Source organism: Antennarius striatus, chromosome 18 (assembly GCF_040054535.1).
Source record: "Antennarius striatus isolate MH-2024 chromosome 18, ASM4005453v1, whole genome shotgun sequence".
In the NCBI taxonomy this organism is placed as follows: domain Eukaryota; kingdom Metazoa; phylum Chordata; class Actinopteri; order Lophiiformes; family Antennariidae; genus Antennarius; species Antennarius striatus.
The window spans coordinates 590018-604306 of record NC_090793.1 but is presented as its reverse complement, the minus strand read 5'-3'; the positions used below and the strand labels follow the sequence as shown (position 1 = coordinate 604306).

The 14289-nt window shown below is 53.6% G+C and overlaps 2 protein-coding genes across 3 annotated transcripts; one reads left to right on the top strand and one right to left on the bottom strand.

Moving 5' to 3' along the window:
• The first annotated feature begins 1263 nt into the window (after nucleotides 1-1263).
• On the top strand, nucleotides 1264-4815 carry LOC137612544 (Golgi reassembly-stacking protein 2-like). The gene is made up of 9 exons (XM_068341116.1): nucleotides 1264-1438; nucleotides 2273-2353; nucleotides 2445-2648; nucleotides 2726-2812; nucleotides 2894-3024; nucleotides 3093-3225; nucleotides 3303-3555; nucleotides 3665-3781; nucleotides 3857-4815. The coding sequence occupies exons 1-9, from the start codon at nucleotides 1376-1378 to the stop codon at nucleotides 4099-4101; spliced, it is 1314 nt and encodes a 437-aa protein (XP_068197217.1). The 5' UTR covers nucleotides 1264-1375; the 3' UTR covers nucleotides 4102-4815.
• A 164-nt stretch (nucleotides 4816-4979) lies between these two features.
• LOC137612527 (serine/threonine-protein kinase tousled-like 1-B) lies at nucleotides 4980-12193 on the bottom strand. 2 transcript variants are annotated; one of them, XM_068341086.1, is made up of 22 exons: nucleotides 11785-12193; nucleotides 10533-10654; nucleotides 9908-9976; nucleotides 9735-9773; nucleotides 9566-9641; nucleotides 9456-9499; nucleotides 9295-9384; nucleotides 9125-9205; nucleotides 8940-9032; nucleotides 8757-8867; nucleotides 8545-8681; nucleotides 8276-8464; nucleotides 8131-8197; nucleotides 7929-8026; nucleotides 7656-7737; nucleotides 7461-7552; nucleotides 7290-7379; nucleotides 7053-7222; nucleotides 6840-6975; nucleotides 6646-6757; nucleotides 6291-6398; nucleotides 4980-6205 (listed from the first exon to the last, which is right to left on the bottom strand). In XM_068341086.1, the coding sequence occupies exons 1-22, from the start codon at nucleotides 11909-11911 to the stop codon at nucleotides 6053-6055; spliced, it is 2286 nt and encodes a 761-aa protein (XP_068197187.1). In that variant the 5' UTR covers nucleotides 11912-12193; the 3' UTR covers nucleotides 4980-6052. The 2 variants fall into 2 exon arrangements, with proteins under 2 accessions (XP_068197187.1, XP_068197188.1); XM_068341087.1 differs by lacking the exon at nucleotides 9735-9773.
• Nucleotides 12194-14289: the final 2096 nt, after the last annotated feature.

The following is a 14289-nucleotide window of genomic DNA, read 5'->3' as shown; positions in this document are numbered from 1 at the left end:
TGCTGGCGGCCTTCTGTCAGTGCACCCACCACCACATAAAAGCCATGATGACAGAAAACAGGCAGTAAATCAATACAACCGGGATGTTTGCAGCATTTCTGAGACTTTTTGAGACTAAACTACTTGTTCTGTTTTTATTTTTCGTCAAAAATCAAAATAACAGTTGAATTCTCTGATTCTGTTATTCTGCCTGCTGTTTAATTAGATTCCTATTTACTTACAGACTTTTAAACATATTTTTGGCAATATTAAACGTTGGTACTAATATTTCAAATTAGCTCTTCTAAAGATTTTAATCCCTTCTCACAATCTTCAATTAAAATCTCCTTTTTGGTGGTAAAAACTTAAATATGTATAATCTACATCAAATGTGTACATTTAGGAATACGCCCTCAGTTTATAGTTGTTTTTTCGACACATTTATTATCTGTAATCTGGTAATAATAATATGATCTTTTGGCCTGCAGTGGCTTGTTAACGTTTCTTGTTAAGATGGTGATATAAATCATTTCATCAGAGAGGAAAGCTTTTCTAGCCTTCATCCATTTTAACCAGCCACAAGGACACAATGACGGAACACATGAACCGATGCCCGACCTGTGAATGCAGAAAGGTTCGTCGCCTAAAGCAGAAGAGAATAAGTGGACGTGAAACTGTGTCACAGAAGTGGTCTTCATGGAGGAAAAGCAGCTGCACTTAAAAGCTTTCTGCTGCAGAGAGGCCTGATTCACACAACAACGCTTCAGGGTTAAAGGTCAACCAGAGGGTTTCATCCACTCTGGGGTGAGTGGGTGCAACCCACTGAATATTCAGTCAGAATAAAAGTACCTGTAAAAAGGGGCATTTAAATGTGGGGTATGCTGCAGGGTATGTCAATATAATTTTTGAAATAATATTACATATAGTTATACAAATATTAAACATTATAGTAAACATAAATGTTAAAATTATGTTAACAAAGTTTTACATCCATAAATGTAAATATAATAAGCAAATATCTGCATTCAAACATTTTATTTTGGCAAATTGAATTTAAAAATATGGAAAATTAAAACAAAAGGTTCCAAAAACTTTAAATATCTGTATGACCTACAAACTATTTGAATGTCATGTTTTTTCATATTTTTATATGATCAAACTCGTTTTTTAACACTCTTTGTTTCGCTTAGAAATAAAACCTTTAAAATGTTTTCAGACCTTCCCTGAACGCCTCACACACTTCCTGAAGGACTTATTTCCTGCCACGTCACCGCGCATGCGCATCATCCCAGCTGATATTTGGCGACGTGTACCCGATGTGAGGACGGGCTCGGCATCTCTGTTCTGCCGGGTAACAACTGCCATAAAGCCCCCAAAGCCTTAACTGAGCGCCGACATGGGAGGGTCCCAGAGCGTGGAGATACCGGGCGGAGGCTCCGAGGGCTACCACGTCCTCCGGGTGAGTGTTCGCCCCCTGCTGCCCGGTGTTAGCCGTTAGCTTAGCATCGCGTCAGAGGCGGAGGATTCCCTGCTGTCCGTGTTGTCGGCAGGCCGCAGAGCCGCGCCGGGGCCTCGCCTGGAGCCTACCCCGACAGACAGACGTCTGCCTCGGGGACGTGTCGTTTGTGTTCGCCTGTGTGTTTGCGTGGGTTTCCGTCGGGTTTAGCTAGTAGCTAGCTGCTAGCTGTTAGCTCTGGGCAGCTGACGTTAGCTGCTCTGAATGACAGCTAACATGCTAACAGGCTAGCTGTGTGTCGCTTTGTTTATTGGTTCAAAACACAAACAGCACAACAGTGAAGCTAACGTTAGCCGCCTAGCCTGTCTGGAGCTGGGGGCGTTTAGCAGCAGGGAGCCCCCCGGGGGGGGGGGGTCGCTCTGGTTCCGAGCCGCACGGATCCTGTTAGCATGATGCTAACCCCCTTCAGAGGCTCCGTTCACACCTGACTGGTGTCTCCGTGTTCACCGCACGGATCGAACACATCCAGGAAAACAAAACCCACGTCCACAAATAAGAAAATGAGGATTAAACACAAAAACATGACGAACTGAACTCGGTGAGGCACATTTTCTTCATGTGCACCACTTTAATGAAGTCAAGCTGATGAAACTGGACCCCCTCCCTCTGTAAAAACTTTAATGAAGTCAGACTTTTCAAATCAAAGCGCAGCCGTGTGACTCTGGTGGTCTGTGGTGTTCTGTCTGGTGGTGAACTGGGGTGTGTTGGTGTGTTGTGACCTGAACACCTTCACTGGTGGACCTGGGGGGTGACCCGCTGCTCTCTGGTTCCTCTCAGGTTCAGGAGAACTCCCCGGGTCACCGTGCCGGACTGGAGCCGTACTTTGACTTCATCGTCTCCATCAACAACACCCGGCTGGTAAATCCGTGCGTCTGGGGGGGTTACGGTTGGGGGGGGGGGGCTGATGGCGGCCTGCTCGTCCCGTCTCAACCCCCCCCCTCTCCTCCAGAACAAAGACAACGACACGCTGAAGGACCTGCTGAAGGCCAGCGTGGAGAAGCCGGTGAAGATGCTGGTCTACTCCTCCAAAACCCTGGAGCTACGGGAGTCCACCGTCACCCCCAGCAACCTGTGGGGGGGCCAGGGCCTGCTGGGCGTGTCCATTCGTTTCTGCAGCTTCGAGGGGGCCAATGAGAATGTTTGGCATGTGCTGGTGAGTAACCCCCGTTGGCTCCGCCAGCAGGCTGCTAACACGGGATTATCTTAACGGCTGCCCCCCCACCTCGACAGGAAGTGGAGCCCAACTCCCCAGCCGCCCTCGCCGGCTTGCGGCCGCACACCGACTACATCATCGGAGCAGACACCGCCATGAACGAGGTAGCCCCCCCGTCCTAGGACCTGTGGTTCTGCTGCTAATGCTAACGCTAATGCTAACGTCTCCACTTCCTGCCCCCCCAGTCGGAGGACCTGTTCTCCCTGATCGAGAGCCACGAGGGGAAGGGGCTGAAGCTCTACGTCTACAACACCGACACCGACAACTGCAGGGAGGTGGTCATCACCCCCAACGGCTCCTGGGGGGGGGAGGGCAGGTAAGACGCCGGCTCAGGTGTGGCCTCCAGCAGGTGGGCGGAGCCTGAGCTCTGCTTCTGTCCTGCAGCCTGGGGTGTGGCATCGGCTACGGGTACCTGCACCGGATCCCCACCCGGCCGTTTGAGGAGGGCAAGAAGATCTCGTTCCCCGGGGGCCCCCCCAGCGCGCCCCTCAGCCCCCTGAAGGACGGCTTCACCGAGGTCAGGACCCCCCCCCCGGAGGCACCTGGATCGATGTGACCCCTCCAGTCTGACGGCACTGCCTTCTCTTCCTTCAGGTTCAGCTGTCGGCAGTGACTCCGCCCCCTGCCGCGCCCCTGGTTCCATCCGGCCTCGACGATTCGCTGTCCGGCCTGTCCATCAGCACGGCCCCGCCCACTGTGCCCAGCGAGCTGCAGACAGGTTTACCCACAGTCCCCCTGCTGCCCTCCTCGGCCACACCCTCCTTCAGCCCCCTCGCCCCGTTAAACCCCACCTCCACCGGCTTCAACCCCGCCTCCACCGGCTTCAACCCCGCCTCTACGATACCAGGTGGGTGTGTCCTCTACGATGGGGAGGGGCTTCTGTAGTTCTGTTTATTTGATGCATTTCTGCAGCGCGTGGATGCGTGATGTCATCACGGATGTTGTTGTGATTCCAGGGCTGATGCCCCTCCCAGGGGGGTTACCGCCGTTGCCCAACCTACCCAACCTCAACCTGCCCCTCCCAGACCTCAGCGGCGTGTCGTTAGCGGGGTCGCCCCCTCTAGGCGCCACAGGTAAGCCCCGCCCCCCCAGCAGGAAAGAACGCCTGGTTGTTTCTGTCTCTAACTCAATCCTGTCTCCGCCCACAGTCCCGCCCCTGGTGTCTCTCCCGCCCCTCAGCATCCCAGGGCTGCCCCCTTTACCCCCCCTTCCCGCCATGCTGCCCTCCCAGATGCCCCCCCTCCTGCCCATCTCCACGAGCACTCCCTCCCCCTCGGTCACAGTCACAGCGGCGCAGGCGACCGCCCCCGCTGCCACCAACCCCACGCCCCCCTCCGAAGCCGCCTCCACCGTCACGGAATCTGTTGCTACGGAAACGACCCAAACATCCTAACGTGTGAAGGACAGCGCCGCGGCGGAGCCAGAACACCGGGGGGGGGTCTCTGCGTGTTTTATTTATCGGCCTGAGGGTGAAGGGGCGGGGCAGAGTGATGTGGGCGTGTCTTTCCTGCGGGGGCCCTGGGGTTGGTATCTGCGTCACAAACTGAGTTCTGGTCCGTCTCAGATATCGTTTATATCAACAGAGTCGATGGGACTGGACCATAAAACAGACCGCCAATCATCTGGCAGCCAATCAGCTCGCAGCCCTGTCCCACCGGAACCAATCAGGACACAGATCAGAGATCTGACGTCCTGCTTCATTTGTGAAGTGTTCCAGGCGTTTTATGGTCCAGCCCCACGTCTGTTATTAGTTCTAGACCCTCTGACCAATAGATTTGATTGATCGATTATTGATTTCCTTAGCGTATGATTTTCCACCCCACGAATGAATCTGCATTATTTTGCACCACCTTTTTTGTGTTTTGAAATTTAGCCTGTCCCTTTCGTCTGTCTCCGTGTACGTCCACATCTCCATAGCAACCGTTTGACAGGCCGTGCCAGAGGGGCGGGGCTTAAGTCACATGGGCTGCTATTTAGTTGGTGTTTGCTGTTTGGTGATCAGATGGGGGGTGTAAATGTTTGTCTGGCACGGCCAGCAGGGGGCGCTGTAACACCTGATCACACCTCCAGGACGCAGAGCAGCAATAAAACCAAACTACTTTTATCAAACACCTGTTCGTCTTCATTCTGTCTGAACAAAAACATCACAACACGCGTGTAAACCGTGACCTGATGATGTCATCAGCTGCTCAGCTGGTGGGCGGAGCCCTGGGAGTGTGAATCACATCATTAATGGAACTAAATACCAGAATTTAAATCCAGAATTCAGGACAGTTTTTCATTCCTGTTTAATTTCCTACAAACTACTTTATTCCACATTTGTTTCAGATTTGAATCAAGTTCATAGATGAAAATGCCAACAGATTAATTTGGATTATTAATGGGTTCAGATGGGGGCTTGACTGGTGCATTCTGGGTAATTAATGAACAGGAAACCAACATCCTCCATGCGTGAAGCCCCACCCCCAGAAAATGCCCGTCCCGCTGGGCGAAGGAAGTTGATGGAGACGAGGTCCGAGGACACGCCCCCACCCCCCCCCCAGCAGCAGGAAATGACACTGGTGTGGCCACGCCCCCTTTTCCCCCCATCCAGGTTCAAAAAATGCACAAGAGGAAACGGTTTCACACGTTAAAAAGGAAAAGACATTTATATGGATGAATGGAGCAGAGACACTGGGACCGGGTCACGCAGGGCTCTGATTGGTTCGCTGGAGAACCGCCCCCTGCACACCAAACGGACTCCAAACCAGGTCCTGGAGTCCTGGAGTCGTGTCCACGCCCGTCAGGCGGCTCCAGGAGGACGATGAGGAAACACCAGATTTAATTCTCTATTATTTGTCCCAATAACAACGTTGGATTAAGACAGACGTTCTAATCCACCTCCGTAATCCCAGGATGCAGAACTTCATGCCAAACGCGTGGGGCCTGGTCGCCGACGGCAACCACAAGTGCAAATTGAGCCCAGGAATTTTCTCTGGAACGTTTTTCCTTTGTTTGCCCCGCCTCTGACCCCTGACCCAGGAGGAGACGACGACGGATGGAGTTCTTTTTAGTCCTGGTTCAATCGTCCTAGTGGAACAGAGTACATCTACGACAGCAGCTCCATGTGGAAGAGATGGTGTGAGGAGCTGGATGGGAGGTGTCCCTGAAGAAGACCTCCTTCACCTCCATCCTACTTCTGTTCTGCTGATCCTCCTCACAGCGGTGAGTTCAAGGACACCAGTCAGCGTAGGAAAATCCTCTAACAACAGCTCGAGTAAGAAAACAAACAAAAAGATCCACATCCATTATAATCCCAGCTGGATCCTGGTTTAGCCATAGAGGGGGGGTGTCTGTCAGTCAGGTCAGTAGGTGGGGAGCGATGAAGAGGAGGAGGGCTGCAGCGACCCGGAGGAGTTTGAACGCCTCATGTGGGGGAGGAGGTAGGAGTCCGAGCACAGCTGGTGGACGTCGAAGCGGTCCTCCTTCCGGTACGCCAGACACCGGCGGATGAACGCCTGAGAGGAGAGGAGGCAGTGAGGGCACTGTGTGTGTGTGTGTGTGTGTGTGTGTGTGTGTGTGTGTGTGTGTGTGTGTGTGTACCTTGGCCTCAGTGCTAGCCTGTGGTTTAGCGGGGAACTGGACCTCCGTGGCCTTCAGGATGGTGTTCTCCTGCAGGATGTCCTGCTGTGACTGGTTGTGGCCAAACGGCTGCAAACAACAACCAATCAGAATGAGCCACTCAGAACGAGCCAATCAGAAATAGCCAATCGGGCTTCAGTCCAGGGGGACGTCTGAGGAGAAGCCCCCCCCCCCTGGTTGCTCCTCTGACATCACGTTCAAAACTGAAGAGGAGGATGAGTGTGAAGCTCCATTGACAGCCCCACACCCCTCGAACCCCCACTGGAGGATCACATGACCCCCCCCACACACACACACACACACACACACTTCTCACCTTGCGTCCATAGAGGCACTGGAAGAAGATGACCCCCACCGACCAGACGTCCACCTTGTTGGAGATCTTGGGCGGCTCCTTCCCCACCACGAAACACTCTGGAGGGAGGTACCTGAACACACACACACACACAGCAGTTTAACTTCAGTTTGTGTGTGTGTGTGTGTGTGTGTGTGGGGGTCCTGACGTCCTACCAGTAGGTCCCCGCCCCCTGTGAGGTCAGGTCCATCCCGTCCACGCCGTAGTTGTCGTCGTCCATGATCTTGGAGAGGCCGAAGTCGGTGATCTTGATCTCTCCACAGGCCGTCCCGTCCACCAGCAGGATGTTACCTGTGTGACACACACACACACACACGGTTAGAGCCTGGGGGGGGCACATTAGGGTTAAGGTTAGGGGCGCCACCCACCGGGCTTCAGGTCGTAGTGGATGATGGGGGGCCGGATCTCGTTGAGGTGGCGCAGCGCGCTGACGATCTGCATGACGATGGAGCGCGCCTCCTTCTCCGACATCAGCTTGTTCTGCTTCAGGTAGAAGTCCAGGTCGTTGCCCTCGCAGAACTCCAGCACCGTGCAGAACCTGGGGGGGGGGGGCACGGGTCAGGCAGGAGCATCTACCCCGCCCCCAGAGGTCAGAGGTCACTCACGTGTCCGTGTCCAGGGAGAAGTAGTCGTACAGCTTGACTATTCTGGGATGGTCCAGCTGCTTGTGTATCCGGTACTCCCGACACGCGTGTCTGAGAGAGAGGAACCGTTAGAGTGTGTGTGTGTGTGTGTGTGTGTAGTGTGTGTGTGTGTAGTGTGTGTGTGTGTCCTACTTGTGGTAGTTGTCCTTCTTCTCTTCCCTCCAGTTCTTGTTCAGCTGGTGGATCTTCACGGCGGCGTAGCGCTGCTCGAACAGGTCGAAGGCCTGACACACACACACACACACACACACACACACACACACACACACAGGTGAGTCATCATCCTCCTCCCCCTCAGTGAGACGTGACCCAACAGCCACAGGTTACCTTGTAGACCTCACTGAAGCCCCCCCTCCCCAGCAGGTGCAGCAGCAGGTACCTCTCATTCAGGGTGGGGTGGTCTTTGAACCTGGGGGAGGAAGAGGAGGGGTCACCCTCAGGCCTCACACACAATGTATCAGAATCCACCCTAACCCCTTTATAACCCTTTATAACCCTTTATAAACCCTTTACAACTCTTTATAACCCCTTTGGAAGTCTTTATAACCCCTTTGGAAGTCTTTATAACCCCTTTAGACCCCCCAGCCCCCCCAGACTCACGAGGAGCTGTCCTCATTGTTGATCCTCTTCAGCTCCCGGATGTGGAGGTTCCTCACGCGCTCCAGACGCTCCAGCTCCGCCTGGATCTCCGCCTCCTCCTGCGTGAACAGGGGAACACCTGTCCAATCACGTTCAGGATGGATGACGCGAGCCCCGCCCCCGGAGCCCACCCTGACTTCCCACAATGCTTTGCCGTCCAGACCTTCTTGAGGTGGCCCAGGCGCAGCTTGAAGATCTCCTCCTGCTCGTGGTACTCAGCCAGCGTCAGCCTGCACACAAACACCACTGACGTCACTTCCTGTTTGTGCCGCCGCCGTTTCCTGTTACAGTAAAGGGGCGTGGCTCACAGCTGGGGCAGCGACGGCTTGAGGAAGGGGTCGGAGTCGTTGCCGTTGACGACCTTGGCTTTGCGTTTGGGCTCGGAGGTGGAGGCCACGGCGAGGGAGGGGGACGCCGGGTTGGGGGGCTTCCTCTTGGCCAGGAGCTTCCTCTGCCGCTCGATGTCCTCCCTCTGCTGGTTGATGCCCTCCTGCTGCCTGTAGGGGGGGCAGAGGGGGGTACATGTGAAGCAGCAGCACCAACAGCCCCCCAGCGGTCGGTTCTCGCCCCCCCTCACTTGATGAGGTTCTGGAAGGCGTAGCCGTCGGTCCACTGCTCCGTGTAGGACGCCCCGTGACGCACGGTGGTGAAGTGTCCCAGACGCAGGCGGTCCTGCATGCTCTTCTCCCGACACGACTGCTTCTCCTGGGTGCTCTGTGGGCACACACGCAGTTAGGAGCGACCCCTGACCCCGTCTGGACCTGGGGGGCAGAGGGGGGGGTCGGGTACCTTCTCGATCAGCAGCTTCTTGCTCATGGTGATGCATTTGTTCAGCCTCTCCTTGTATTTCTCCAGGAGCTTCTGCTGCTCGTCGATCTGCCGCCGCAGGTCGCAGTTCGCCTGTGTGGGGGGGGCACACATCTGTCTCACGTTTCTCATGAAGATGCCCCCCCAAACGGGCCCTCAACTCACCCTGAGCAGGTCGTCGATCCGGCCCTCCTTCTTCTCCAGGTCCAGACTCTTGTTGCTCTCCAGAGCGGCGAGTTTGAGTCCCGTCAGCTCCGTCTGGAGGGGGGGGGGGGCAGCAGTCAGCAGGGGTGGGGGGTCAGGGGATGTGTCGGGTGGAGTGGGGGGGGGTCACGCAAGCATCGCATTACCTGGACAAACTTGCTGCAGGAGGCTTTGGGGTTGTGTTCCCCGAAACACAGCGCGGTGGGCGAGGAGCTGTTCTGCCGGATCTGCTCACAGACAGACGGGTTCTGGTTACCGTGGGAACGAAACACACTTCCTGTAACAGTTCAAAGGTCAAAGGTTCTGCTTCACTCACCATCAGCCCCGGGGCGGAGTGGGAGTTCTGGGGGGAGCGGCGCGCTGACGGGAGGCCTCTGACGGGACTGGAGCCGTTCCCACCCTGGAACTTTCCAGCAGAGGGAGGAAGTGAGAACGTCGCCGTTAGGAACCGCAGCGATTATGGGATGGAATACTCACCTCAAAGTAGTCGCTGATCTTGGGCCCCCGTGTGGATGTCTTCCCTGTTGGGGGAGGAGAAGCATCAGTGAGGCACAGGTGACACTGGTGTGTGTGTGTGTGTGTTTTACCTTGACTGCTCTCTGAACAGGTCTCAGCTTTCCGTTTCCTCCCTCTGGACGACTCTGAATGCTTCTTCTCTGGGGTCTGTGAACACACAGGACAGCAGTTTAGCTAACGGCGCCGCTAACAGCGCCGTCGGCGTCCAGCAGGGGGCGAGCAGGAGCAGAGGGTACGTACTGAGTAGGCAGGAGAGCTCCCTCGCTTCAGATCAGAGCTCTAGGAAGAAAGAGAGGAGAGGTGGAGGTAGTGGAGGGACAGAAGTCGAGTGGGAAGAGAACGGCGGGGGAAGCGTTAGCTGCAGGCTAACCGCCCCTGGCTAACCGCCCCAGGCTAACCGCGGTGTGTTTTACCTCCGACTCCTTGTCGCTGGACGAGCCCAGGCTGCCGTAGCTGTGATTGGACGACTCGTTGGCCAGACCCTGCAGAACAAACACACACCGTCACACTCTGTCCACACGGACGCCCGGCTAGCGTTAGCATGTAGCACAGAAACAGGAAGCCGACAGGAAGCCGACAGGAAGCCAGGTGAGTCACCTGGTCGTTTTCCATCACATGCACCTTTTCTCCCGTAGTGTAAACATCTATATCGCCATGACGACCGAACAGAGAGTGGAGAATCAGAGGAAGTCGCAGCAGCTCACGAGGAAACGAACAGTGTGGCTCAGAGCAAAGCATCATGGGATCGGTCGAGAACAGAAAGAAAAAGCCAATAAATGCTTGGAGCGTCGGAGAAAGTTTGGAACGAAGCGCCGGCAGCCAATGAGAGACAAGGAAAACTGGGAGGTTTGGGTTCCTCCTCCATAAAAACAATCCCAACACTTCCTGTCGTGCTGCTTCCTGATTGGTTCCCTCTGGAGCCTGTTTATCGTTACTGACATCCCAGACAACGCAGCCAATTCAAGAGATCGGGTTTTGAGTAAACACACTAGACCCTGAGCCTGTTGGGGCGCCTGAAGCCCTGCTGGGGGGCGTTACCTTCGTCCCTCCGCTGGTGCTCCCGGTGCTGCCCACCGTGTTCCCGGTAACGGCTCCAGTGATGCGGGCCTCCAGCAGCTCCTGCCTCCTGGGGTCCAGGCTGTGCAGCTCCTCCATGGGGGCTGTAACCACGGCGACAACAACACAAACATGTTAGCAACTCTAATGAAGCCCGGAGCATTTATGAGGTGATGACATCATGAGACGACTAAAGAGAAAGGATGAGAACAGACAGAATGGATGTGGTTCTAAAAACTGCTCGTTCATGCTTTGATGGAGGAGCAGAGGGGTGACGGTGCGTTTCTAACGGGCAGGAAGCTGATGCTGCAGGTCAGGAGAGAGAAGAGCATCAGCACCCACAACCCGCAGTCCGTCACTCTGGGGGTTTGAGACGCCACACAAACGCTGCATCAGGACCAGAACACATGTCCACACCGGGGGGGTTATTACACTTAGATGTCTACTGCAGATGTGGAGTGGTCCAGGTGCTGGGGCCCCCGACCCACGACCACCTGTCTGCAGGTAGACGCCTGTAGGTCCTCCTCTTCCTCCTCAGGGGACAGTACATCATTCTCATCGTCACGACAATCAATCTGAGAGGCGTCATCAGTGTGTGTGTGTGTGTGTGTGTGTGTGTGTGTGTGTGTGTGTGTGTGTTGGGGGGGTGTCATCTAAGGACAGTCGGGGTTAATCCATCCTCATTATTTTACATCCATGTTTGTTTTAAGGGTTAAAGTCACTAACACTAACAGATGTTAAATATATTTAGACACCATTCAGTCTAAATGTATCTATCATCACATATTAAATGACTATTATAAACATTAAATCATTAACTATCTGTTCCACCGTCGGTACTTTAATCCCATTTAACCAACATGTTGTAAATGAAGCCACTTCCGGTGTTTTTGCTAACACTAGATTAGCCGGATTAGCCGAGCGGCTACATCCAGGCGTCACGGTGATGCCTTCACGGCCCCGCGGAGCCTCGGGCCCCCTCAGCCGGCTGCTAGCTGCTCCAACCCGGCTAGCTCTCCAGCAGCTGGCGCTGCCTCGATGCTAACGCGTTAGCCGGGTGCTAGCCGTCCCCGCTCCGACAGCTGACGTCTGGCTCCCGGTCCGCGGCATCACCAGCCTGTCATCCATCTTTACTCCACCGATAACCCGCCCGTCGCGTCCGCGTCCCCCTCCCCACGGAGGACCCGCTCCGGGGCGGGTGAGAGCCGCGGGAGGGCCCGGTGAGCTAGCCTACCTTCCTTGCTCCTGGCGGCCGCCGTTACGTGCTGCTGAGGGATCGTAGGGGACGAGGAGAGCCGCGACCAAGATGGCGTCGCCTCCAAACTTCCACCTCCACTTCCACTGTTACTTTGGACACTCATGAAGCCGCTTTGCCGCCGAGAGGAGCCGGAGCACGCACGGCCGAACCCGCGCCCATCGTTCGACACCTGCTGTAGCCGAGCGGGCTAGCTCGCGTTCGCTTCGACGTGTTCAGGCGGCTACTCGCCCCGCATCGAGCGGACCCGACGGCTCCGGCGGACGGGCGGCTGCTGCGGACGCTCGCGGGGACTCATCCAGCGTAACCTTTGCATGGTGACCGCACGCGCGCCTGTCAGCATCCAGGGCGCGAGCGGAGCGGAGTCTTCTCCGCGAGACTCTCGCGAGGCTGGCGCGCGCCTGGCTTTGGCAGCGGGATTTGAGGGGATGGCGCGAGACAGGAGGGAACGCTGGTCTGGGATCGGTTCACCCGCCCCGTTCAGAGGCCGCAGGGCGGGAGGGAGGCCAGGATCACCGACCCCAGAACAGCCGGCTGTCCCGGTGGGAACAACAAACACCCCGGAAAGATGGCCGAGAGTTCGGTGGAGTCTGAGGAGGAGGAAAACAGAAAGATGCGCGCGCACGCGCATACACACACACACACACACACACACACGGGCACAGTTATAACTATAAAATATTAATAATACAGTACAGTAATAATAATAATACATATTTATTTTACTTATTTATTTTATTTAAGGTAGGATAAAATAACCTTTATTTTAGGTTATCTTATCCAAAACAAAATAAATAAGTAAATAAATATGTATTGTTATTATTATGAATACATATTTATTTATTTACTTAGAAATACATATACTCCATCATATAAAATATTTTCATTTTGTTTTAAAAAGATAGATAGATAGATAGATAGATAGATAGATAGATAGATAGATAGATAGATAGATAGATAGATAGATAGATAGATAGATAGATAGATAGATAGATAGATAGATAGATAGACACACACGTATATGTATAAGCCTGTGATTTTATAGTGGAGAAAAAGTACTTTTCATATGGGGATCAATAACATATATGTATCTATGTGTGTGTGTATGTTTGTGTGTGTGTGTGTGTGTGTGTGTGTATACATCTATACACAGTATATATGTCATATATAACAGCTGTGTGTGTACAGATACACCATTGAAATACAAGTGGGGGCCAGGTGGGAGGCTATAAGGTCTTTTGTTCAAAATTTGGTGCAGTGCATCAAAATTGCACAATGCACACACACACACACACACACACACACACACACACACACACACACACACACACACACACACACCATTGGCCTACATCGTGCTCCTACAGCCCTCTGAACCGTTGGTCTGGTCATGTGTGTGTGTGTGTGTGTGTGTGTGTGTGTGTGTGTGATGAGTCTGCAGAAGCGATGGAGGCTGAAACATGAAACATGAAGCAGGAAGTGAAGCGTCTGCTTCAGCTGCTGCTTTTACAGTGGGGTTGCGTCAGCAAACAGGCTGAGGCACAAACCATCACACTGTACCTCAGATGCACCTGCTGGTGGTAACAAGGTTTCCATAGCAACAGGCGGGCGATGAGGGGGGTGGTATGAGCAGCTACTGGATGACACTACTGTACACCCCCACACAGCTTGTGATGGCGTGTGCCATCAACCTGGCATTGTGTGTAAATGAAGGTGTGACAGGTGGTGCCCCCACCCAGGAGCATCAATCCGTTTACACCCCCTAGACCCGGAACTGACCCACAATAAAGTTTGGACCCCTGTTCTCCAGCCTTCACTGGAGTCTAGAATCCTGAAGTCCCAGCTGCGGCCACACGGGGGCGGTGTTGTCCCGGCGGCTGAGGCTAAGGGTCATGAGTGACGAGACTGAATGCACCAATCAGATTGTAGGTTTAAAAATGAAATTATGTTTGTCCAGAAACTTTCTCAAGAGTTTTTACAGAATAAATCTTTCATAACTTTATTTTTTTCCCAGGAGGAATTCACTTTATTTCTCTTCCAGCTGATTGTTTCTGGTCTTTTAGATCTGGATCACAGGTACACACACATCTGCAGTGAGGATCTGGTCTTTTAGATCTGGATCACAGGTACACACACATCTGCAGTGAGGATCTGGTCTTTTAGATCTGGATCACAGGTACACACACATCTGCAGTGAGGAAAGTCCAAATATTTAATGTTCAAACTGATATATTTGTCTTCAAATATGCAAAACGGGCACCAAAAACACTCCATAGGACGCTTAAACAGAAGTACACCTGAGCGTGAACGGGTGACAGGTGGACAGATCAGAATGGATCTAACCGCTGACTCAGCGATCCAACCCTGCTGAGTCATGTTTGACCTGTTGAAGCCATAAATAATCAAACGCGTTAAAAACTTCATGTTCCCACAAAACCTCCTTGTTCCATTAGACTCAATGATGTGACTTTATTCTCCTCCTGG